The sequence below is a fragment of the Erigeron canadensis genome, chromosome 1 (genome assembly GCF_010389155.1).
Source record: "Erigeron canadensis isolate Cc75 chromosome 1, C_canadensis_v1, whole genome shotgun sequence".
Taxonomy (NCBI): domain Eukaryota; kingdom Viridiplantae; phylum Streptophyta; class Magnoliopsida; order Asterales; family Asteraceae; genus Erigeron; species Erigeron canadensis.
Window position 1 is genome coordinate 48,276,712 of NC_057761.1, and position 22,996 is coordinate 48,299,707.

Consider the following 22,996-nt stretch of genomic DNA (forward strand, 5'->3'; position numbering starts at 1 on the left):
CCCCTTAACATTATGATTAAATTACACTATCAATCCTTTATTTTTTTTAAATATCTTAATTAACCCTTTACATCAATTATCTACACCACCCGACACCCCATCTACCACTAACAATCGCCCCTACCACCATATCGCTGCCGTCACGACCACCGTCATATTATGCGGGTAACGTGTTAGTAATTTCAAAAAGTGCATATTTAAAAACTTCTCAAACGTTTCAATGTTAGACATAGAAAATGTATAGAAAACAAATGTAGAATATAGAGGGACTAGTTATGCAATAGAGGAGAATGGGGAAAATTTGGAAGTTTAAACTGTAGTAACATCCCGCTCTCACGCCCCCACCCCCACCCCCCAGCCACCATCTACTCCCTACTTATATATCACTCACTAACTCACTCACTATACAGTGTCTGTCTCTCTATAATTTTCTTTCAGCATAAATATAAATGCATTATTTCTCTCCTCATTTGCTGCTGCTCTGACTCTTTAATACCGTCAGCCAGCTCTTGAATGCATTGTAAGCTCACATTCATCTATCTTTTCCATCTCCCATATCTATATCCATATCTATATCTATATCTATTATTGTAAAATCACATCACACATACCTTACAATCACTTTTCAACACATTTTATAGATTCACATTTCGCGGATCCATTCCTGTAATTGCATTTGTGTATTTTTCAAATTTTGTTTTAGATCTGTGTTTTTGATTTTTGAATTTCTTTTTTTAACCTAGCGTCGTAGACTAATTAAAGTCAATTCATTTTGACTTTTTTAAAATTTAGGGCAAATTTTGTTATGTGATTGAAATGTATGCTTCTAGGATTATATATAAATTGATATTCAGATGAGATGTGTACTTGTATAGAGAATAGATGTAGATTTATCTGAAAGTAGCAGGAATGGTTCTGACAATTCCTTGATGTTTTTTCTTTTATTAAATTTTTTTATTTGTTTTTAAAAAATGTTTTTTTTTTTTTTTTGGAATTCTTTTAAATAGATCAGTGAATAGTTTTTTATATTATATGTATATCTTGTAGGCTTGTAAAACAAATCTTTATTGGAGTTTTATGATACTTTGGAGTGTAGATCTTATGTTGTTGTGTTATAATTGGAGTTTTGGAAGGTCTTGTGCAGATAAAACAGTGTAAAACAAATCCTAATTTTCAACTTTTTCTATATTTAACAATCAATTTGGCTGCTTGTTCTATTAGGATCTTCATATTACCTGACAAATTTTTATTAGACCACCCAAGTTCATAAATTTCTGATTTTTTCCCCTTGTTCTGTTTTAGTTGAGCTGAATTGAGCTTGTGTAGCTAAGATAAAAAGTTATATTCATTTATTTATTTTTCGGTCAAAGAGGGCACGGAAAGACTGGAGTGTATGATACACTTGTTTAACCCAATTGGACTTGGGTTACTTATAGATCTAATTTTGACTTTGGCTGTGTATGAGTTTTATGATGATTTTCTTGTGGAAATTTTCTTGGTTTATTTGAATAGATTATATGTTTGATTTTAGTTCAGAAAAAGTGTACACCTAGAAACAAAAGTATGTACTGTCATCCTTTTTTTTTTTTTTTGTGAATTATCATTTTTAGGTGTGTTGGCAAAGACGAATTCATTAAGTTGTTTATATAAGAAGTTAAGAAGTAAACAATCAGACTCAAAAGAAAGTTATTTTTTGTGTTTAGTTTTTAATAGTCTTTTTGCCCATCTACTCATCGCACTTCTTGAACTACAATAGAAAAGAATGCAATTTTGTATCATGATCCAATCTGTCGAGGAGTTAATTAAAGTAATACTGGAACCATAAAAATCCAAAAAACTGCTTAGAGACTTGTTAAAGAAATGACCTTTTTGGTGTTTTTGTTTGTCCCATGCTGTAGAATGGTATTGTTGTTGGTTATAGACAGATGTGTCTGTCGAGATACTACCAAATCACAAAATGACCAACCCGTAACTTATTTGACAAATGAAATAGATATCTAGATAAAAAGACAATTTTACCTGAAGTAAAATTGATAGGGACATTTTCAGATTTAAATCTTATAAAAAAAATATTTACAGTGTTTGACGGATTTTTGCAGTCACAGTCAATTCACTCCGACAGTGTCTTATATTGCAGGAAGTTACTAACACCAATTTAGATGTTTTAGCTGCAGAGTTCATAGAAAGCCACTCAAACTAACTCAATGCACCGGTCTATGACAAGGCAAGCAGACATGAATAAGGAAAATTCATCTGCTGTTAATATTCGAGAGCCCACTACAAGGATTACTAGGGCACGGGCTAAAGCCTTGGGCATAACGGGAGGTTTACCGCCAAGACACCCCCAACCAAAACTGGAAACCAAACAAGCTCTACAATCAAACTCTAAAAGAGGGTCATCAGATAACAAGTCCACTGATGTTGGATCAAGCTTTCAGCCCAAGAGAAGAGCAATTCTCAAGGATGTCACTAACATGCCTTTTAACGATTTAAATATAAAGGTCATTAATGAGGTGAAAATCCAGGTAAATATATTGTTATATGTTTGGATCTATGGCATTAATAATACAAATACATTGTATCTCTTGATATTATATCTTAATGAGTGTTTATGCTACTGGCTGTCAGACTAGCATGCAATTGAGAAGTGCTGCTGAAAAGAATGTCACGATGGTGCCAGCTGTTTGTGTGGGCCCTGAGGTTCGAAAGGGGAAAACGAAAGCAACAGAAGATATGACAAAACAGAGCATAAAGGAATTACGAGAAATAACTTCCCAGCTAAAGTTAGTGAATGATTTAGAAATGGAGCCAAGTATGTTTAAAAATCCAAAAGTAGGTGTATTACCAGCAATGATTCTTGGAAATTCAACTTATAATAACCTTTCTGGACTAGGAAGCTCTTCGCCAACAGGTAATATCCATTTGTCACTGCTTATTTTTTCTTGAGACTCTTGCTTACATGTTCTCTTTACATATGGATCTCTATTATTTCATTTTGCAGGAGAGATCAAATTTTCCAGCAAAGTAGAGCCTGTAAATGATCAAGTTATTATTGACATTGATTTTAAGCACAAAGATCCTCAAATGTGCAGCTTATATGCTGCTGAGTTATATAATAATTTACGCGCCACTGAGGTGTGTTCAGCTATCGATCTCACTTTAATAGTTTAATGGTTAATAATACATACTTTTAAGACTTAAGTTTTTCATACATGGCAATCGGTAATCTGTTAGCCCAAATGAATTTGTATTGCATATATTGTTATCATTCAAATACATGATCACCCATATCTCATGCTTTGTACTTGCTGATGATAAATATTCTCTTTATGAATGGCAGACAAACCTCTTACTTTATTTAGGCTCTCTAATTCTTTGTATGTCTTTCTCTTTAGTTAAAGTGGAGCCCTTCAGTTGATTATATGAAAATCGTGCAGCGGGACATCACAAAACAGATGCGTGGTATTCTCATTGACTGGCTTGTGGAGGTAACTTTTGAGCATAATACAGATTCAGAATATTCATTTTACTCAATAAGCAGCATTGTGTTTTCTATTCCATAACTGTTATTATTTGCATTGGCACTTGTTTTACTGTATGCTTAGGTAGTTTCAGATGAAGGATACACTTTGATGTTTGTCCATGTGAACTTTTCAATGTGTTGTTTTTAGTGAAAAAATTTGCTTTCTACCGAGTTATTGATTACAGTACTTGTGATTTTTGATGCTTAGGTTCGTGAAGAATACAAGCTAGAATCAGAAACACTATACCTAACAGTCACTCTTATAGATCGGTATCTCTCTAAAATGTACATTGAAAAACAAAGACTCCAATTGCTTGGAATAACCTGCATGCTCATTGCCTCGTAAGTCCTGTTCTTATTTAACTTTTTATTTATCAAGTTGGCATCCTTACCATATCATCGGTTTTCATAAGTTATGACACTGATCATATTTTTTCAATGTGTTTTTTTACATTCTTTTGATTCTATTGTTAATAAAGGCCTGTCTTTACCATTAAAAGTGGTATATCAAATCATTTTAAATGCATTATATTGGGGTTTATTTTGCTGAGAGTATAAAACTCTTTATATTTTACATGTACTTTTAAGTGCAATACTTTAAAAGCATGGTTTTGGTGATTTATTTTTGGCGCTGTGTTACTTATCTTCAAACAAAGAAAAACCACTGAAAGAAGTGTCCTACATTGGTATATATGCAAAGAATGTTCATTTAAGGTTTGGAAATGTGTGAAATCATCATTAGATATACGTGTGTTCGAATAAACATTGACCGTGTTTGCTTGCATCTGTTCTAACAAAAGGTTGGCTAGCTTTTTTGTGTAATCTCATTACAGAAACTAATTGTACGCCTATTTGATAATTGACTTTTAGCAAGTATGAAGATATATGTGCTCCACGTGTTGAAGACTTCTGTTTTATCACAGACGGCACCTACACTAGAAAAGAGGTATGTATACATTAGCTGCTTCTATCATACGAAGATATATGCTTATTTTTTCTCTGTTTTGTGAAAACTGCATAAGTGTTTCTTCTTCACCTTTTAAGGTATTGGACATGGAGGGTCAAGTTCTTGATGTGTTGAGCTTTCATCTTCCTGTTCCGACCATAAACAAGTTCCTGCGGTAAAACTCAACTTCCACTCTCTTTTACACAGTATCCAAACACTTCAATTTCTAACACACAACATATGATTGATTTTCAGGAGGTTCCTTTTAGCAGCACAAAGTTCTTACAAGGTACATAAATACATACTTCGTTCACTATTTGCATTTACAAATAGTTTTCATGAAAATGGAAAATATATTTGAAATAACTAATTTGACATGCAGGTTCTTGTTGTAGAACTTGAATACTTGGCAAACTATTTAGCAGAGTTAACTCTCACAGAGTATGGTTTTTTGAAGTTTATGCCATCCCTTATTGCTGCCTCAGCCGTGTTCTTAGCCAAATGGACACTTGATCAGATTGAACATCCATGGGTGTGTTCTCTTTACTTTTGTTTTTGATTTTAATCTTAAAATTTATTTATTTATTTTTATCGTTTTACAAAGGTTCTTTTAACCCTACCTTGCAGAATCCTACCTTGGAACATTATACAAATTACAAGGTATCAGATCTTAAAGCAACAGTTTTGGCACTGCAAGATATGCAACTTAACAATGCAGCCACTCTTCATGCAATACGTCAAAAGTACATGCATAAGCAGGTATATTCTGAGTATATAACTAGCTCTAGAGGCGAGAAAATAGGATGATAGGGAGATTTTGGGTAACATGTCGAAAGAACTTTATCAATACATGTCAAAGTGAGTCCGGCTGACCAAACAAACAGTTTAATACGAAGTATTCTTGCATAAAACAGTTTATCAGGTTATAAGCATTGGAGTACACATTAACTGTTCAATAACTTTGTGCTATGGTCTAACGAAAGTTGTTTAACCCGATACATCTGAATACTCATTATCCTGTAATAACTTTGTGTTATGGTCTAATGAAAGTTGTTTGTAATCACAGTTCAATAGTGTTGCAACCTTAACTTCCCCAAAACCAGTGAAACCGTTGTTCTAACGTTTAACATGAGAAACTGATATTTCTACATAATGACGAGACCGCTGTATCCACCAAGAACTCCTTGGCGCCATCAATTTAATCATGCTTTTTGGAGATCTCCAGTCAGGGGGTGCAAAATTTTCTCCTGTTGTAAGTTGTAACTATTCTGGAGCTGTCTATGTAACATTATTTATATGAAGAATTAACAGCTTGTATCTAAAAATATTGATTGATGTTATAAAATTCTATTTATTGATCTACTTTAGTCTTGAGTAAATATATGCATTGTATCTAAGATGCTCAGTTTTGATTGTTATTGTAACCTCATATAGCACATCTTAACAAGTGATTGCATACTTTGGTCCGACAAACTGCACGGATGTTCAACTTGATTCCCCTGATTAAAGAAGCTAATAAAATCTAAATAGGTTCTTGATCATGCCACTCTAGGCTTACATTTTTCTAATCCAAGCTGTGAAATCTCGATCATGCCACTCTAGGCTTACATTTTTCTAATCCAAGCTGTGAAATATATTTCTAGTGGGGCAAATATACGAGTGAAAAATTACCTTCAAAAAGATGATAATAATACACTTTATCTATTTATTTATTTCTTGGTGTGGTTACTCATAGTTTTTAGCTTGAAATAACCCAATTTTTAAGAATTGGTTCCCACTTCCCAAACTTCCTCAGTTTGAAACGGTTTTTTTTTTTGCCTCCAACTAATGTTTCATTCCAAACCGGTTTCAACCAATACACCATGCATCAGCTTCTCATCTTCTCAAAACACCACTACTCCAAACTACTACCTTTAAGATTCCTCACCATCCCAAATTTTTCAAAAAAAGAGATGATTTTTACAACAGATAACACAAACTCTTAGACTAAGAGGAGTGGAGGGTTAAAGGAATGTCCCTCCGCCACTCCTTGTATGACATGTGTCCACCATTAATCATGAGGGGCATTCCCCTTAATCCCTCATTATGTTGGAGTAAAGCATTCCCATATAGGGGCATTCCTCTCATTATATATATATAGATTTTATAGGGTAAAAATAAAAATAAATAAAATAAAGGTTGAAACAAAAGATGAAGACAAACCTGCTCAAGGAAAGGTGACAGACACAAGTGGGGCTGCAGGCAAAAAGCAAAAAAAAAATGGCAATCCGACGCATTCAAAATCGGAAGGGCTCACTTTTGTAACATGCGGAACGCCCCCCCGGGGCCGAGGGAGGGCGTTCTGGGGGCATTCCGAGGCGTTACGCACGAAAAAAGAGTGAGGGAACGAGCTATTCCTCACAGTCTTACCAGAAGGCCTTGACCCATAGCTTATTTGTTAGATTGCATTTAAGTAGTGTGTTTAATGGTTTTTTCTTAAAGCTCATGATTCCATTTTAAGCTCTGGTTTGACCAACACCATAAGTACAAGTTGATATAAGTTCAAAAATCTATTATGGACAATTTACATGATTTTTATTAGGTAGTTTTGTTTCTTACTAAAAGATTAGATGGTAAAAATTCATTACCAAATGTGTAACAAATTAGTAATTGTTTATATTTGTATATACACATTAAAATTAGACCATTTTGATAATTTTCCTTTCTCAAATACATATACTCACTTATATAGATGAATTCATCTTCCCAACATTTCGTGTTTTTTTATACGTATTATGAGTATAAGTTTTGTACGAAACATGTTTTTTTTATCTATAGCAATAATCTTTAAAAATATGTTAATATATACGTTGTTCATTACGTTAGTTGTGATGTTGTATTTTCACATATAACTGTAATCAGTTATCACAATTATATCCGGGTAAAATATATATATATATAGTTATCCGTTAGGTTTCAATTTTAATGGTTGGTTTATACACATGAAATCGAAACCTGGATCAATTCGTTTGGTTTTTATTTTTAAAAACAAATCAATTTGGTTAGGCATTGGTTTGATTTTTCATATCTACATGTCTACAAGTTAAAGCTACCGTACGACTAAACAGTAAACATAAAGTTGTTTGCCAATCATAACCAAATGCCAAACATAGCCAAAGTAGCAGTATAAAAATAGATAAATTAATGAAAGGAAAATGATTGATAATGTGATAAGTAGATTTCACTTAATTTCTTGCCTAATCATTCTCTTGAATTTTCACATATTACCTCTCAATAAGGTAGGAGGATGATTTTAGGCTAACCAGGATTAATCATTCTCCTTAATTAAATTAAAATTAAATATAAAAAAGTGGAAATGTTGTTTGGACACATCAGAGATGCTACAGTATGAAATGATCGAAGATGGATGGACTTCACTCACTCACAAATGCAAGGTCAATGCTGACGCTGCTACTAAAGATAAAAAAAACAACAACGAATCAATCAAAACTTATGTACAGATAGATACAATATATCGATTATATCTATCGCCGGATAAAACTAAGAATCAATCAAAACTTAGTGATCACTAATCACAGTCTGTGTTTGATTAATCAATCAAGATTTTACCACCGCTGCCACGTAAGCTTCCAATTTAATCTCTCACTCACTGCTTACTGCCTAGTTATTGCTGTTCTATGTAATTGATCCGATTGTTCAAAAAAATTAGTAAATTTATGATTAATTTTGTGCAGTTGATGTTGTATAATTATATAATTGTATGTAGTAATTATTTAGGTGTGGTGTATTTTATATTTACACACTGCAGGGTAGGGTTAATTTCGAATACTGCGAAGCCAAATTTGGGGTAACTTTCTTCTTATTTACCGAATTTTTGTATCTTACTACGATCCAGTTATGATGACGTGACATTTGACTAGTTTTTTTGAAGTAAAACACTTAAGTAAAAGAGTTTTTGTGGAAACATACATGGTATAGGATCAGGTTATAATGATGTGGCGTGTGACAGGGGAGATGTCACCAAAAAGTCGGTAATTTTTACTCTACTTAGAGCAAACGGTATGGACCTTTCCTCACGCCATGACTCACGTGGGTCGGAGTGATCCATGCCGTAGTCGGTGTGATGGTTGCAATTGAGGTCTTTGAGTGAGCTGGATCATGTAGGTGAGGAGGGAAGAATAAACATACAAGCCATACTGAATGAGGGGTGGCTTTTTTTGATGACGAGACAGTGTGAGATGGTCTCCATGTCGAGTGCGCTTAGAGAAATTAAAAAAAAAAGGAAGTTACCTACCCAAATTAAGGAAACACGATTTTTTTGCATTGATGAAGATAAGTGATCAGTTATGTAGAGTTTGAAGTAATCTAGTTAATAAACAAATGCCAGTTATACTAGAAATCTGAAAGAACTTGGATGACGAGGTTATTGTTCGTGTGTAAAAAGATGTTGGGAAGATAACATTTGATCTTTCTTGGTATGTTAGATTTCTGAGTGAGGATGGGAAATGAAAGCAGTATAAGAATACTTAAATCTTAAAGTGGTTTGATGCTACATGAACAATATGGTATGATACCTATCTGGTTAGCTAGCTAATTTGACTTCTGTAACATGTCAAAGAAATTGTAGACTATCATCATTAGCTAGAAAGAAACTAAACGTTCATCTATTGTTATTTGTTTATTCTTCACACGACATGATTCAAAGCTGGAATAAGCCAAGTTTGTGTTTTCAAGAACACAAATTTAATAGATGCTGTTCCATTCTTCTATAAGAAGTGAGATGGTAATTTTAAGCTATAAGCAGGGAGAAACATATTGTGACAGAAACATGATAGTACCAGATTGATAAAATTTATTTGAATAATGAAATAGAAACAACACAAGCAAATTAGAAATTTGATCTGCTTCGAGTGAAAGTCGTTTCTCCAAAATGACCCGCTTTCAAACTGCAGTCTCTCTTGGATAATGCTTAGCTTTGGCCTAAATCAATAATTTAATAAAGCAGGCTAACCACATTTCATCATCCACATTTGTTTATAGATCTCTGATCTATAAATCTATTTAACTTAGTTGCTGTATGTTTTGGAACAAGAATATAGCTATGACATTATCACATTTCTATGGCCATATATTCTAGATGCTGTATTTTCACGATATTTTTGCTGTATATACTTGTTTACTGTTTTTATGTGTCGATCTAATGAAACATTATGCATTTATGCAGGCTGATGCTACAATAAGTTTGGTATTTATTTTGAGTTAGTGACCACAGAAGTCACTGGTGGATAGTTCGTATGAGTATGATCGTGTAGTCACTTTTACAAGTGTTTTTTGATATTGCTATTCCATGTTTTCTCTACTTAGTGATCTGGTTAAGCATTTAGATGGGCGTTTCAGCATTGGGGCTACAGCGTAAAATACAAACAGGCAAGGTGCCACTACTAATGGAATCTGAACACGTGATTGATATAACAAATAGCAATGAAGCTTCCTCGTCCAGGCCAACCCTTGCAAGACCAGTCCATATGTCAAACTCCAGTCAAAATGAGTCTTCAAGTAATGTACAAGCTCCTATCACCTTTTCTACTACCAACGCAACAAATTCAAGAAATACATCATTTGCCAGAAGGGGAAATGGCAGTTCCAGGCGTAGGAACCCGTTGAATTCTGGTTATTGGATATCATTTGAACTAATCATTACAGTGAGCCAAATTATAGCAGCCATTGTGGTTTTGTCTTTCTCAAGACATGAGCATCCTCATGCTCCATTATTCATATGGGTTATTGGTTATGCTTCGGGATGTTTTGTAACTCTCCCTCTTCTCTTTTGGCGTTTCCATAATCGCAATTCTTCAAATCAAGAACCATCTGCTATCGTGAGCTCTTTTACTTCATCTTCAAATGCAAGAATTTCAGAAGGAGACACTGGTAACGCTGGTGGCACATCAACAAGACGTCTGACAATGGGATCACTGAGTTCAAGGTATCGTTTTCATTTGCTCTATTTTGTGATTTTAGAGTACTCCTGTATGTTTCATAATTCATTTGGGTTATACCTGTTCTATTGCTTTTAAATTTGGATAGAAAAAGGAAGTTATTAATTTTACTTCCAAGGAGGAGGTATGATTTGCTTTAAAAATGGTACTGATCATATATGTTAATTAATTGATAGTAAATATATAAATATGCTTAATTCAGAAATATTCAAATCTGGTTGAAGAAAAAATATGTGGTCTTTATTCGCAGAGTCAAGGCACTTGTTGAATACTTCAAAATGGGATTGGATTGCTTTTTTGCAGTCTGGTTTGTGGTTGGAAATGTGTGGATCTTTGGAGGCCATTCTTCTTCTTCTGATGCTCCGAATTTGTATAGGTACCAATCAATACCTGTCCTTTAGCTAAATTGACCAGGCGGGTATTAAGTCAAAACATATATGAGTCAATTGGGTAACTTTGGGGTCAGTATGGGTTAACCCAAAATGCTCTTTGTCCAAATTTGTTATATGTTTTCAGTCATGTACAGTGTGTCAAAAATAAGTGAAAAAACAAATTTTCATTACTAAGCTAATTTTATTAATAAAACAATATGGGTCTGAATTATAACATTAATGGAACTTGGTTGAATTTTTTTGTTAAGGGAACTTGGTTGATTGTACCTGTTTGACTTGCTATAGATGAAACATTAAAACATAACCTGAATTGACTCTTTTATAAATGGCCAAATGAGTTGTAACTGCCACCTGCCCACCTCTACCTTCTATCCCTGCTAGTTTTTTTTTTTCTTATGGTAGCTCATTTCTCTTACTATCTTATAGATTATTTTGGTTGGAATTAACAGGTTATGTATAGTGTTTCTTACCTTAAGTTGTATCGGATACGCAATGCCATTGATTTTGTGCACCACAATCTGCTGCTGCCTTCCTTGTATAATTTCAGTCCTGGGCTTTAGAGAAGATCTTGCACAAAATCGAGGAGCTACTACCGAGTCTATTAATCTTTTGCCTACCTACAAGTTTAAGAAATATAAACACATTGATGATAAAGAAACAAACACTGGTGCTTGTGAAGGCGGGGTTGTGGCTGCTGGAACTGAAAAGGAACGTGTCATATCAGGAGAAGATGCGGTTAGTCCATGCTTTAATTCAGGCTTTTCCATATATATTACAGCTCATTTACTTTCTTAGACGTGAGAAAATGGGCTGGTTAGAAGGGTCGGGTGGTGGGTTATATTCAGGTAGTTTATAGGTGCAGTTCAATATTGGTCGTGTGGAATCACAATCACATGCATCTGTTTTTCAATTAATAACTTCTTAAGTATAATTGCAAATGCTAGGTTAGCCTTCTATACATTTATATATGCTTTGGATGACTTACAATCTGTTTGACTTGGTTTAATTTTTAGTTAAATAATACTCCGTATGTAGCTTAGCCATTTGATTGATTGGATGTATATATATATATATATATGGATAGGTGCACCAAAATGTATCCAACTCGTCACATTTTGCTATCGTTTGTATCTGACTTATAAACCATCTATTGTGTGTCTCATGCTATCAGTTCATTTCTGTTGTGAGTATCCTATGCTACTTAAATTTTTTGCTAATGGGAGCAGCCGTATACATTTCCACATCTTCAAAGCAGGTGCTGCATTACCATGTTACAAGAGTTATAGGAGGTCATATACATTAAACGTGAAAAGTTAAAAAGTTGCACAATAGAAGGTTTAGAAGTTGGATACACACAATAACAATATGTGTCATTTTGGGTAAATTTTGGTGCACTTAGCCCATTTTATATTCCGAATCGGTGGGTCAAATGCCACCTCTAGAGATTATAGTCTAGTGCTATATCACTTCAAATGTGGTATTCTAGTAAAAATGCCAAAAGGTACTATCTTTGACATGAATGAATGATGATAGATAATTTGAAAGTGTAAATGCAAAAATAACCAGCAGGTGGTATTTGTTATCCAAAAGGGTTGTCTATTTCAATTTGTAGTATATATTTTTTTTACTTTTACATTTTCGATGGCTTATGTGAGATGGAAAAGCCAAGGAGAAATGCTCAAACAATTTGATCACTCCTAAACCATGATACTGCCTCTTGACTTCTATGTTATTAGGTCATGCATAATTGATGATGTGATTGGTTTAGAAGTACCAATCAAGTTTCCTAGTTATATTATATACTTATGTGGTAGTTTATAATACAATATGATCTATCTAAAATCCATGTAAGTCCATAACTACCTTCTTTTAATTGCAAACAAATCATCGTTTTTACTACAAGCCAAAAAAGGAAACTGCACTTCGTAAAAAAATTTGTGGATAAATCATTAATAGTAGCGAAATAGAATGTCTTTTGCTCTAACATCTCTGTAACATGTCCAAAATCATCTATTGTTACAAACTTTATCTTTTGGCAGTCTTACAAGAATCATATAATAACATTCTGCTCTCATTAAAAAGGTTCAAATGTTGTCATCAAACTCTTTATATCTGTTCAACAGGTCTGCTGCATATGCTTGGCTAAGTACGCAGACGATGAGGAACTTAAGGAGTTACCTTGTTCTCACTTCTTTCACACGGAATGTGTAGACAAGTGGTTGAAGATCAATGCTTCATGCCCACTTTGCAAGATTGAAGTCGGTGAGACCCTTTTAAGTTCACTAACCGTAGCAACTGCCAACCTGAGACGTAGTAGTGTGTATTAGTTGTAGCAATGCTTTCAATATTCCAGTATGTTAATATGCAAATCTGTCTTAAAGAGTGCAGTTTGACAAGTGAATAGAAAGCCGATCCTTGTTATTGTGTTTTTTTTTTCTTTTTTTTCTGGCTATCACTGGTTGTTTTTGTAGAAAATATATTATATGGTGTCACACGATTTAAATTTCAAAGTGTTCGTGTTTGATTCTACAAGGACCAGGGTTAGTAATGAAGGGAAAATGGGCCGGTCAGCAGGCTGGTTGTGTAAACTGGTCGACTGGACTGGTTTGCTGCATACTGTAACACAAAGAGAGATGTATGAAGCAAGGACACTAAGACTTTTGTAGGCTATCCTTATATCTCACCCCATAGAAATTAAGAAAGATAATTTAATATGTAGAGATCCATCAAATTTTCTATTTCGGCCTCTCCATAATACAACATCATACTTAAATCAAGATTATGGGTATGTTCGATAACTGGCTTTTAAGAGTTTCAAACTTTAAGATTTAAAAAAAAACTCCTATCTAACAAAAAAAATTTGTTTGATCTAAAGAGCTTCAAGCATTTATATTTTGAGGAAAAATTTCTTCCCTAAATGCCTTTTATTGTATATGTAAATAATATTAATACCCTTTCATACGACTATACGTGTGAAACCAAAATATGGTCAATGACAATTAACAATGGGAATTGATATTCATACCAATATTTTTAATTATTTTACCACAGTTGTGCAGTGAATACTTGTACAGTATGCTGTGGCATTTAAATATTGTGGTAAATGTATTAAAAATTTTGGTATGATTATTAGCTCCCATTAACAATGCTCAATGGCTAAAAATTGTCAAAACTAGTCAAAAATGGAAGTCTATCGATAAGAAATAGCTAAAGATGGAGAGAGAAAAGAAGAAATAGCCCAATAGCCTTTGATGCACGGTGGTCAAATACCACCCAAAGGACTTGAAAATAATAATAAGAAGAAACATAATGCTGGAAAAGGGTTGCTAGGCTTATTGCATAAGCGGTAAAAATTAAAGATTTTAAAACATATGTAAAGTTTGTAATGATAAACCATACTAATCTTATCTCTCATTCTTATTGCCGACACCAGACACCACCATCATCACTAAACCGTTGTTATTATTGTCTTCACATTGAACAGATAGCTATTTAGTCTTCTAAAAACGAGTAATAAAAGGATATGGATGTAAAATGCTGTAAATATTTTTTGTTCATTTAGGTTTTTTATACAAATTGAAATCGCATCAAAACTTTGGTTTTCAAGAAATCAAAACCAAAAACTACTCGTATTAATTTTGTCGGTTCCAAATATTCGTTTTTTTCAATGATTTTTTGGATTTTTGGTTAGGTTACAAGAGAAAAGTATTTTTAAATAACGATTTTATCCAATCGTCGCATGCCCCTCTGATGATGGCTCAACGCCAACTTCGGCCCTAAACCCCATCTGGAACTTCTGTTTTCTTTTCTTTCTTAGTAACCTATATATATAGATAAACAAATAAATTAGGGCAAATATAGATATATATATATATCTAATAGATATCTGATTTTCCAATCGCTTCAAGGCCCAATCAGCCTCCCCTTCCCATCGACCCCTCCAGGTATACATACATACATACATCTCTTCTCTTATATTATATATATATATATAATTATGTATATAATTTACCTGAAAATACTTTCTATAGCATGTAAATAAATTTCACGGATTTGTTTCATATGTGTTACCACGTTTTTTATTTATTTTTTATAATCCAGTTGATGCGTTCATAATTTCCTTTATTATTATATTTTTAGAATTATATATGAGTGTGATTCATAGGGAAATACCTTTATAATGATTATTATTATTATTGTGCGATTAGTGGACAAATCGTATTGGAAAATTGTATGAGATTTTAAATAAATACACTCTGGTGTTTTCGAACTTCCTTCGTTTTTTTTTTTTTTTTTTTTTTTTACGTATCTGTCTATATCTATATGTGTGTGTTTGATTGGTTTGGTGCACTTGACCGGATGTATCAGCCAGTGAGTGTCAAAAGAATTATTATCTGTACAGATTAATAGCAGTGGTAAATGTAGCCTGTTTTTCTGATGGGTTCTTTCTCGTCTGGGATTTTATTTTTAATTGTTTTTGTTTCAATGCTGTAGAATTTACATAACTGGGTGCTTTCTCTAGGTTAAGGTATTAATTTATCGGTTCCAGGTCATTTCATCCGACGCCTGACGGTCTTACTGTTTGCAACTGATATATGAAATATTTACTATTTAAAAATGTTGTTTATGCTGTTTGTTTTCACTATATCTTCTGTATGCAGTTCTTACTTCATACAGTTGTTGTAGTGTTCTTAATGTCTATGAGTATGTTTCACATGAGTGCAACATAGTAGGTTTTCCACGATACCTTTTGGCCAAGTAAATGCCATTTAGCCTAGTGCCAAGCATTTAAATCGTGTAAACTAGTCCGGTATCTGTTGCAGGTTTGGCTAACTAAGCTGCACATACGCTTCTTGCATGTCTAAGTGAGCGCCAAGCCACCAATTTGTGTCAAAGTGTTGTATCTACTCAACTGTTGTTGAAGACTTGTTAGATGTAGTGTTAAGCTCATATGGTGTTCTTTTTTACGTAGTCTTTTTTGCCCTATCAACCATCTTGTATCGACGCTTACTTATTACGTAGTCTTTGTAGTGTTCTTATTGAATTTATAATTTATATTTTATCACAGGCTGTACTCTGGAGCTTGCGGTGTATACTTGATTATTCTAGTAATCAACTTAAGTAGACATGTTCAGCAGTCTCATACCTCAGCCTTTATCAGTACATCTTGGGAAAATGGAACCTGTTTCTGATCAAGACCGATCATTGCTAAACAGCCAGATAGGCATTACTGGTCCCTTGTCCACCAATCCTGCATCTCATGGTGTGCAAAAAGTTGGAGAGATAGGGCCGATGCAGAGTAATGCAGGCCTGCAGATACCATTATTACCTACTAAGAGGAAGGCTGCAGCAGAATCCTCAGTACTGAATAAACACCAGGCTCCTCTCAATTCAACTCGATTGTCACAGCAATCTGTTTTGCCAAACAAGAGAATGATGCTAAATGAGTCAATGTCGAACAGAGTTGTGTCTCCACGGGTACAAACACCAAAGAGTAAGGCGGCACCACCTGAAGTATCACCAAAGGCTCAACATGGGTCATATCAAGCAGTACGGATGAAAATGAGGGAAACTTTAGCTGCTGCACTGTCTGTTGGTAATCAGGATAAAGATATTGTCCCCAACGTAGATAAGAGTACTATACAGGAATCAGGCAATACAGCCGGCGAAGTCGTGGTACTCGGAAGTACAACTGTGGATGCTGCTCCTGTTATGGCATCAGAAGAAAAACCCCAGTTCAGTTATGTCATGCCCGACATGGATGACACATTTGGCAACTCATTCTTCCCTAAGGATGATCTTTTACAAGGAAATGGCCTTTCGTGGGACTGGGATATGGAGGTAGCTAAACTCACTGAGGCCCAGACCAATGAAAGTATGAATTTTGATGAAAAGAATTTAAGTGGAAATGGAATTGGACAGATGCTTTGTTCTCCTCAAGAATTGGCTGTCAAAGTTGAATCAGAACTTTATAAACTGTTTGGAGGCGTGAATAAGAAATATAAAGAAAAAGGGAGGTCTTTGATGTTCAATTTAAAGGACCCTAATAACCCTAAACTGAGAGAAAAAGTTCTCTCCTCCGAGATAACTCCTGAAAGATTATGTTCTATGACCCCAGAGGAACTTGCTTCAAAAGAGCTCTCAGAATGGCGCATGGCAAAAGCCGAGGAGTTCGATAAAATGATAGTTCTACCGGATTCTGATATTGATATGAGACGCTTGGTTCGAAAAACACACAAAGGTGAGTTCCAGGTGGAAGTTGACCAGGTTGATGATGGTGCTTCTGTTGAGGTTTCCGTAGGGTCGAGCTCACTCACTCGGGTTCTGGAAAAGACAAAAACTGACCGTTTGTCTTCTTCGGGTGATGTAGTCAGAGAGAAGATGGTTGATAGTAGTAACCTTACTATATCTACAGATGTGACTGATTTTATGCAAGAAATAATTGTGAATGAGTTTAAGGATGAGGGATCCTTGCCCACGATAGTTTCGTTAGATGAGTTTATGGAGTCCCTTGATTCTGAGCCTCCTTTTGAAGACTTGCCTGAAGATGGTAAGGAAACGCATGTCCAACCAGATAAGGACTACTCGAAAACTGGTGGGGAAGGCAATGAAAAGGCATCATCTGGAACTACTTCTGTAAATAGTACCGAGGCCGAAACAATTACTAATGATGACAAATCAAATATAAAAATTACGGAAGCACTCTCTAGTGTGAGAACTAGTGAGACCTCTGCAGAGCCTTTTGGTGGATCCATTGACATTAGTTTATGGGAAGGTGATCTCCAGCTGACTCTTTCTTCCTCGGTGCCTGTGATTGGGGTATTCAAAAGGTACATTTGCTAGTTTTCTCTGTTAAATTATAACAAGTTTTGCTGTTGGACTCTCTGTTTTAGCTAGAGGTGACCAGTTGGGCGGGTTGATGATTACTTGATGAAGGTTGGTAAGGAGTCATAGTGGTTTATGCTGAGATAGGGGTGTTTAGTGTGGATTGCGGGCTCGGTTGGGCTGTCTCGTGTACCCTTTTTGTCCATTTATAGAACTTATAAAAGAGATTGTTTTAACCGTAATCTGAATTCTAACAATTCACAGTCTGCATCAAAATAATCTTCAGGTGACTTTCAACATGTTTTGGTGGTGGATGTGTTTCATTTGTATCTTATTTCTGTCTGTCTAATTTTACTCTATGGATATAAAAAAGAGAAAATATCACAAATGGTCTCTGTGGTTCTTCATATTATTAAGTTGCTCCCTAACTTTTTTTTTCGTTGCAAATAGTCCCTGTGTTTTTTGTTATTGTTGCCGGAAGGCTCTGACACTCACTTCCGTTAGTTTAAGTTTATTTATGAGGGTATAATTGTCCATTTACATAAATAACACTCTTATCCTCTTCATATTCCTTCCATTACAAATATCAATCATCATTATCTTCAACTCTTCTTTATACCCAGTGATAATAACCACTCATGTATCTATATCTATGTGTATATTTCTATACACAAAATAATTCACATATTCCTATCATCCAAACACAAAATAATCATCAGAAAGTAGAAATTTAGTGTTTGAGAAACGAAGATCCAATTGCCATCAACATAACCTACCTAACACCAATTAATTTGTCACCATATTTTTTTATTTTTGGCTTGAGGAGATAGCGTATATCACATTCCCAACCAAACTTTCCTTTGATTGTTATATTTCATTTTGAACTTGGTTGACTATTCGAATCACACCATCATTGATCGAGAAATAGAAAGAAAAAAAAGGAAACTGAATCTCCAAATAACTCATTTACAGATACCAAACAAATATTCAATACTTATTTCAAAAATAAAAACACACCGCTATATCGGAGATGGTGGTGGTTGGTCTAGATGGTGGCAGCGTTACATCATCATCAGTCAACGATTTAACGCAGTTGTTTTAGAGATCCATGTCCGTTTGATGAATCTGTAGGTCGTATGTGGTGGCGTTGGTTGTTGGTTGTGGTATCGCCGGCCATGGGTGTCGGAATTAGGTTTCCTTTTCTGATTGTGAAGAGGCTTTGCTTGGTTTTGCTATTATAATATAATAAAAAGGCTACATGGGATTTTTCACGAGGAAAAATGAGGTTTTGATCAATGAGTTTTTACACTATGTGTATGGATTAGATTTGGGTTTTATATCTAAATTTTGAGTTTTAAGAAATTAGTCGCTTTTTTTATTATTATTTGATATGATAGGAAGATCTAGAAATAAATATATAAGTTGGTTAGAGATGATGATGAGAATAGTTTTGATCCGGAAAAGGAGAGGATAAAGAGAGGATGAGTGTTTTGGGAGGTCATATGGACGATTATGCCCTCACATGTTTAGCACATGAAGGGTTTAAACGGCCAGATTTAACGGAAGTTAGTGCCAGGGGCTTCTAGCAATGATAACAAAAAACACAAGGACTATTTGCAACGAAAAAAAAGTTAGGGAGCAACTTAATAATATGAAGAACCACAGGGACCATTTGTGACATTTTCTCTATTAAATTGAGCGGTTCTACTGTACTTTTTTTCCCCCGTTTTTCGAGGTGCTATCTTCTTAGGAAGCACTCATGCTTACTTTGTTGAAGCCCGTTTTGTAGTCTTTTATTAATTGGCTCTTTAGACTAACATCTCATTAGATGCAAAAATTCTGTAGTTGATATATACGTAACAATCATATGCTTTAGTGTGTAGAAGTCCCTTGAGCCTCACTTTTTGGTGTTTGGTAATTATTTTAATAATTTGAAGCTGGACAATTTCTTTCCATTATCTAATGATGCACATTTGTGGAGGCGTATTTACATTAAGGGGTGTTTGATTGTGCCTTTTGACTGTGATTATCAAAATTAAAATCAAATTGTTTACTTTAATAAAAGGACAAGATGGCGTGTGCATGGATGTGCCTTGTCTTCTTGAGTATGTTCCAGTTAGTTGTTCGAGTGTTTGACAAATTTTGGTTATCTTGAATGACAAAACGGGCATTCTTTTGAAATAAGGAGATAGGACTTGTGGGATGGAAGGGAAAATATTTTAAGTTAGATTATATGTGTAAGTAGCTTCTTTTATCTGTTAATTTAAGGTACTCTGCGCCTGTTCATTTACAAAAAAAAAAGGTTTCTACTCGCGTTCGTTTACAAAATTCTAGGCTTTTTGTTCGCATGAGATAAAAGTCATATTGCTTATCCAAACATAAAATCCGGATTTTGTGATTTCTAGTCCCAATAGCTAGGTATGTATCTCCGAAAGCAAGTTCAAACACCCCTAAGAATTATGTGTCTTGAACTGGTGAGTTCAAATCTCATTGCAATTCAGTTTGAAATGCTTGTAAATGACAATAGGCGGGTGGGGTGTGAGTTGGGGATCATATGTTTTATCCCTATATTCATCTTGTATGTTTTAATTGTAGTAGTTGGTTTCTTCATTATGTTGAGCTGATATTTTATTCCTATTTTAGTGGTGAGAAGACATCAACAAAGGAGTGGCCTGGTTCCGTGGAGATTAAGGGCAGAGTAAGGCTCACAGCGTTCGAGAAATTTCTTCAAGAACTTCCTATGTCCAGAACCCGTGAAGTCATGGTATATCAAGTTGTCTTGTTATTCATCACAACTACATTTGATCTTTTCTTTGTTTCCCATTTCATGGGCATATTTTACATCCGGGAGTCTGACTTCACAATGCTTCTGGCTTATAATATTTGTTACACACAAAAGGCATTGTACATCATTATTTTTGTTATACCGTTAAATAATATAAAAGATATATTTGTTGGTTGTAAATGGTTAGCCAAATATAGCATTAGTTTAGCATAGCTATTACTCCATAATTTTTTCAAGAAGCATCATCAAGTAATTTAAACTGTGATTTGCAAAAATTGTCAGCTGAAAGTAGTTAGTATTTTTGTTTCATGCATGTTGAGTAAGCATCTGTGATCCAAAATCGATTAGTTGCATGGTTGTCATTTGATCAAGGCTGTATGCTTACTTTGCATATTTGTATCTTTGTTGCCATTTCTATTGATGGAGCTCTTCAATGATATTAACTTTTTTGCAAAAAAAGGTCACTTTTGTATGATAGAGATAAGAAAGACGATTTTAGTAATCGAAATGTCAAAAGATTTTTTTTCTTCATGTTAGTGTATTATCACTTCCTTTGGATGTTCACAGAGTCACCGAACCCAAACAATGTTGTGTATACAAAAAGTCCCTTTTATGAGTGATAATGAGAACATTATTCCACATGAGGTTGATAAAAACTATTCCTTGATGAATTTTGATAAAGTTCACTCTTTTTGCAGGTTGTTCACTTTGTTTTGAAGGATGCGTCTTCCTTGGTTCACCAGGCCAGTCTTTCTGAGGTGAGGTTATCTTCATAAAAAGAAATGGTATTTTGATCTTTTCGCAAGGTAGTGTCTTGACGTATCACATTACTTTGGTGCAGGTAATGGCTTCATATCTAGCAGATGAGCGGGTAGGATTTGGCGAACCAAATCCAGGGGTTGAAGTCTACTTCTGTCCGCCTCATAAGAGAACCACAGAGACACTAAGCAGGCTACTTTCCAAAGACCAGACAGATGTAATCGAGTCACCACAACTTGGACTAATTGGTGTGGTAGTTTGGAGAAGAGCTCATAGTTCGGCTATTTTGCCTAATTCACATTCTCAACATAAACATCATAGAAAGCATCTATCATCTAGGAGACAAGATAATATAAATGCTAATACAAATTCAAACATGATTACAAAATCTTTGAGTTTACTTCCTCAATCTAATAATGGTGTTGATGATGGTGATGATGTTCCACCGGGATTTGGCCCTGGAGTTGTTAACCAGGATGAGGATGACTTGCCCGAGTTTAGTTTTTCCAAGGGTTCAAACTCATCCTGGCAGACATTACCTGCCCAGTCTAGTATGGTGTCAACAGTGCCTCCAACTAGACCTGTAGGTCATATGAGACATCTTGTTTACCAATATGGCCAAGCAAATAATATTACTGCACTTGCTAGTATAACTCAGACTGGAACTGAAAGTAGACACTGGAATCAAGATGATGATATACCGGAGTGGAATCCACAGATCCAAAAAGGCCATGGGCAAGTACCTAATCATATGCATTTAGCAAACCAAGTTAGACCGACAGGACACGATATGACTCCCTTTATGCCTATTCCACAATCGATTAACTTAATGCAAAATAGTAACGGTCAAATGCCGATCCCTCATGGCCTCCCGCCTAATGCCTTCGTACCAGGGCAGTATTATGGTGGGCAGTGGAGGCAGGGGTATTGAATTCTGATTTGTTACAATAGCTCTAGTATTTATGTTCAAGGGTAGGCTTTCCAATTTTTACGTTGTACTTAGAATAATGTTTTAGTGTTTCATGCTTATCGTGGGAGGACCATCGTTTTAGATCGTGAATTTGTTGTATTTGATTTTTGTCATTTATTGGCTTAGTTTTATGACTATCATGGAATGAATGGAAAATGTATTAATATTCTTTTTTATGGAAATGTTACGTTGAAAACCTGCATAATTATATGTTTTTTTTTGTTTAATCTATTGAATTAAAGAAAACACGTAACTTCATATGTTGTTTTTCTCACTGAATCCTTTGCGGCTCTTTTATGGTGATAATTGTTTAGGGATTTCTAATACTCATTAATCAAAAGGATATGTTATTTATTTATATCTCAAAAGTTGTTTTTTCAGAACAACTAAGCTATCATATTTCTAAACTATTGGATGGAACAAATTGTTATGATTTCTGAAGTAGACAAATGACTTTATAAAGTTAGCTTTTTATTAATAGTTGTGAATAAATTGACAAGTTTTAAACAGCTTAGAAAGTTAGAAGACCAACTCAAATCCAATCCATTACTAACGAAAGTAAGTACTCGCGTGTTACGGCAGTAAGATGGTAGAGTGATAGGTCATTGGTTGTGATATGTCATAGAGTGTGATAGTTAAATGCCTTAGCCATACGGACTCTATCCTCGGATTTAAAAATTCGTCGAAAGTATATCGAATGACATCTCTAATGAAAGAGCATGAAATTTTAAGAACACTCATATAATTTTTATGATTTATCGATGTACGGTTTTTGAGATAAAAGTTTTGAATGAATTAGA

At 34.6% G+C, this 22,996-nt stretch overlaps 3 protein-coding genes across 5 annotated transcripts; all 3 read left to right on the top strand.

Moving 5' to 3' along the window:
- Window positions 1-427: 427 nt before the first annotated feature.
- LOC122585028 (cyclin-A2-1-like) lies at window positions 428-5,866 on the top strand. Of its 3 annotated transcripts, none has more exons than XM_043757125.1 (12): window positions 428-520; window positions 2,160-2,525; window positions 2,629-2,911; window positions 3,002-3,135; window positions 3,396-3,488; window positions 3,732-3,865; window positions 4,394-4,469; window positions 4,568-4,644; window positions 4,725-4,758; window positions 4,852-5,001; window positions 5,097-5,228; window positions 5,536-5,866. In XM_043757125.1, exons 2-12 carry the CDS (start codon window positions 2,205-2,207, stop codon window positions 5,587-5,589), a joined length of 1,488 nt encoding a protein of 495 aa, XP_043613060.1. In that variant the 5' UTR covers window positions 428-520; window positions 2,160-2,204; the 3' UTR covers window positions 5,590-5,866. The 3 variants fall into 3 exon arrangements, with proteins under 3 accessions (XP_043613060.1, XP_043613062.1, XP_043613061.1); XM_043757127.1 differs by having other exon boundaries at window positions 2,169-2,525; XM_043757126.1 differs by having other exon boundaries at window positions 2,175-2,525.
- Window positions 5,867-7,889: 2,023 nt separating this feature from the next.
- Window positions 7,890-13,294, top strand: LOC122607020 (E3 ubiquitin-protein ligase At1g63170-like). The gene is made up of 5 exons (XM_043779941.1): window positions 7,890-8,090; window positions 9,694-10,452; window positions 10,716-10,841; window positions 11,307-11,592; window positions 12,981-13,294. The coding sequence occupies exons 2-5, from the start codon at window positions 9,854-9,856 to the stop codon at window positions 13,182-13,184; spliced, it is 1,215 nt and encodes a 404-aa protein (XP_043635876.1). The 5' UTR covers window positions 7,890-8,090; window positions 9,694-9,853; the 3' UTR covers window positions 13,185-13,294.
- Window positions 13,295-14,617: 1,323 nt separating this feature from the next.
- On the top strand, window positions 14,618-22,372 carry LOC122608332. The gene is made up of 5 exons (XM_043781431.1): window positions 14,618-14,801; window positions 15,926-17,687; window positions 20,326-20,446; window positions 21,166-21,225; window positions 21,309-22,372. The coding sequence occupies exons 2-5, from the start codon at window positions 15,985-15,987 to the stop codon at window positions 22,155-22,157; spliced, it is 2,733 nt and encodes a 910-aa protein (XP_043637366.1). The 5' UTR covers window positions 14,618-14,801; window positions 15,926-15,984; the 3' UTR covers window positions 22,158-22,372.
- The last annotated feature ends 624 nt before the right edge of the window (window positions 22,373-22,996 follow it).

Bases quoted from the DNA above. Each gene is read 5' to 3' on its own strand.
- LOC122585028 (XM_043757125.1), top strand. From the start codon at position 2,205: ATGCACCGGTCTATGACAAGGCAAGCAGACATGAATAAGGAAAATTCA. The intron at 3,136-3,395 runs GTGTGTTCAGCT...CTTTCTCTTTAG, and splicing joins ATAATTTACGCGCCACTGAG to TTAAAGTGGAGCCCTTCAGT. The intron at 3,866-4,393 runs GTAAGTCCTGTT...ATTGACTTTTAG, and splicing joins ACCTGCATGCTCATTGCCTC to CAAGTATGAAGATATATGTG.
- LOC122607020 (XM_043779941.1), top strand. From the start codon at position 9,854: ATGGGCGTTTCAGCATTGGGGCTACAGCGTAAAATACAAACAGGCAAG. The intron at 10,842-11,306 runs GTACCAATCAAT...TGGAATTAACAG, and splicing joins GATGCTCCGAATTTGTATAG to GTTATGTATAGTGTTTCTTA. The intron at 11,593-12,980 runs GTTAGTCCATGC...TCTGTTCAACAG, and splicing joins TCATATCAGGAGAAGATGCG to GTCTGCTGCATATGCTTGGC.
- LOC122608332 (XM_043781431.1), top strand. From the start codon at position 15,985: ATGTTCAGCAGTCTCATACCTCAGCCTTTATCAGTACATCTTGGGAAA. The intron at 17,688-20,325 runs GTACATTTGCTA...TTCCTATTTTAG, and splicing joins GTGATTGGGGTATTCAAAAG to TGGTGAGAAGACATCAACAA. The intron at 21,226-21,308 runs GTGAGGTTATCT...ACTTTGGTGCAG, and splicing joins ACCAGGCCAGTCTTTCTGAG to GTAATGGCTTCATATCTAGC.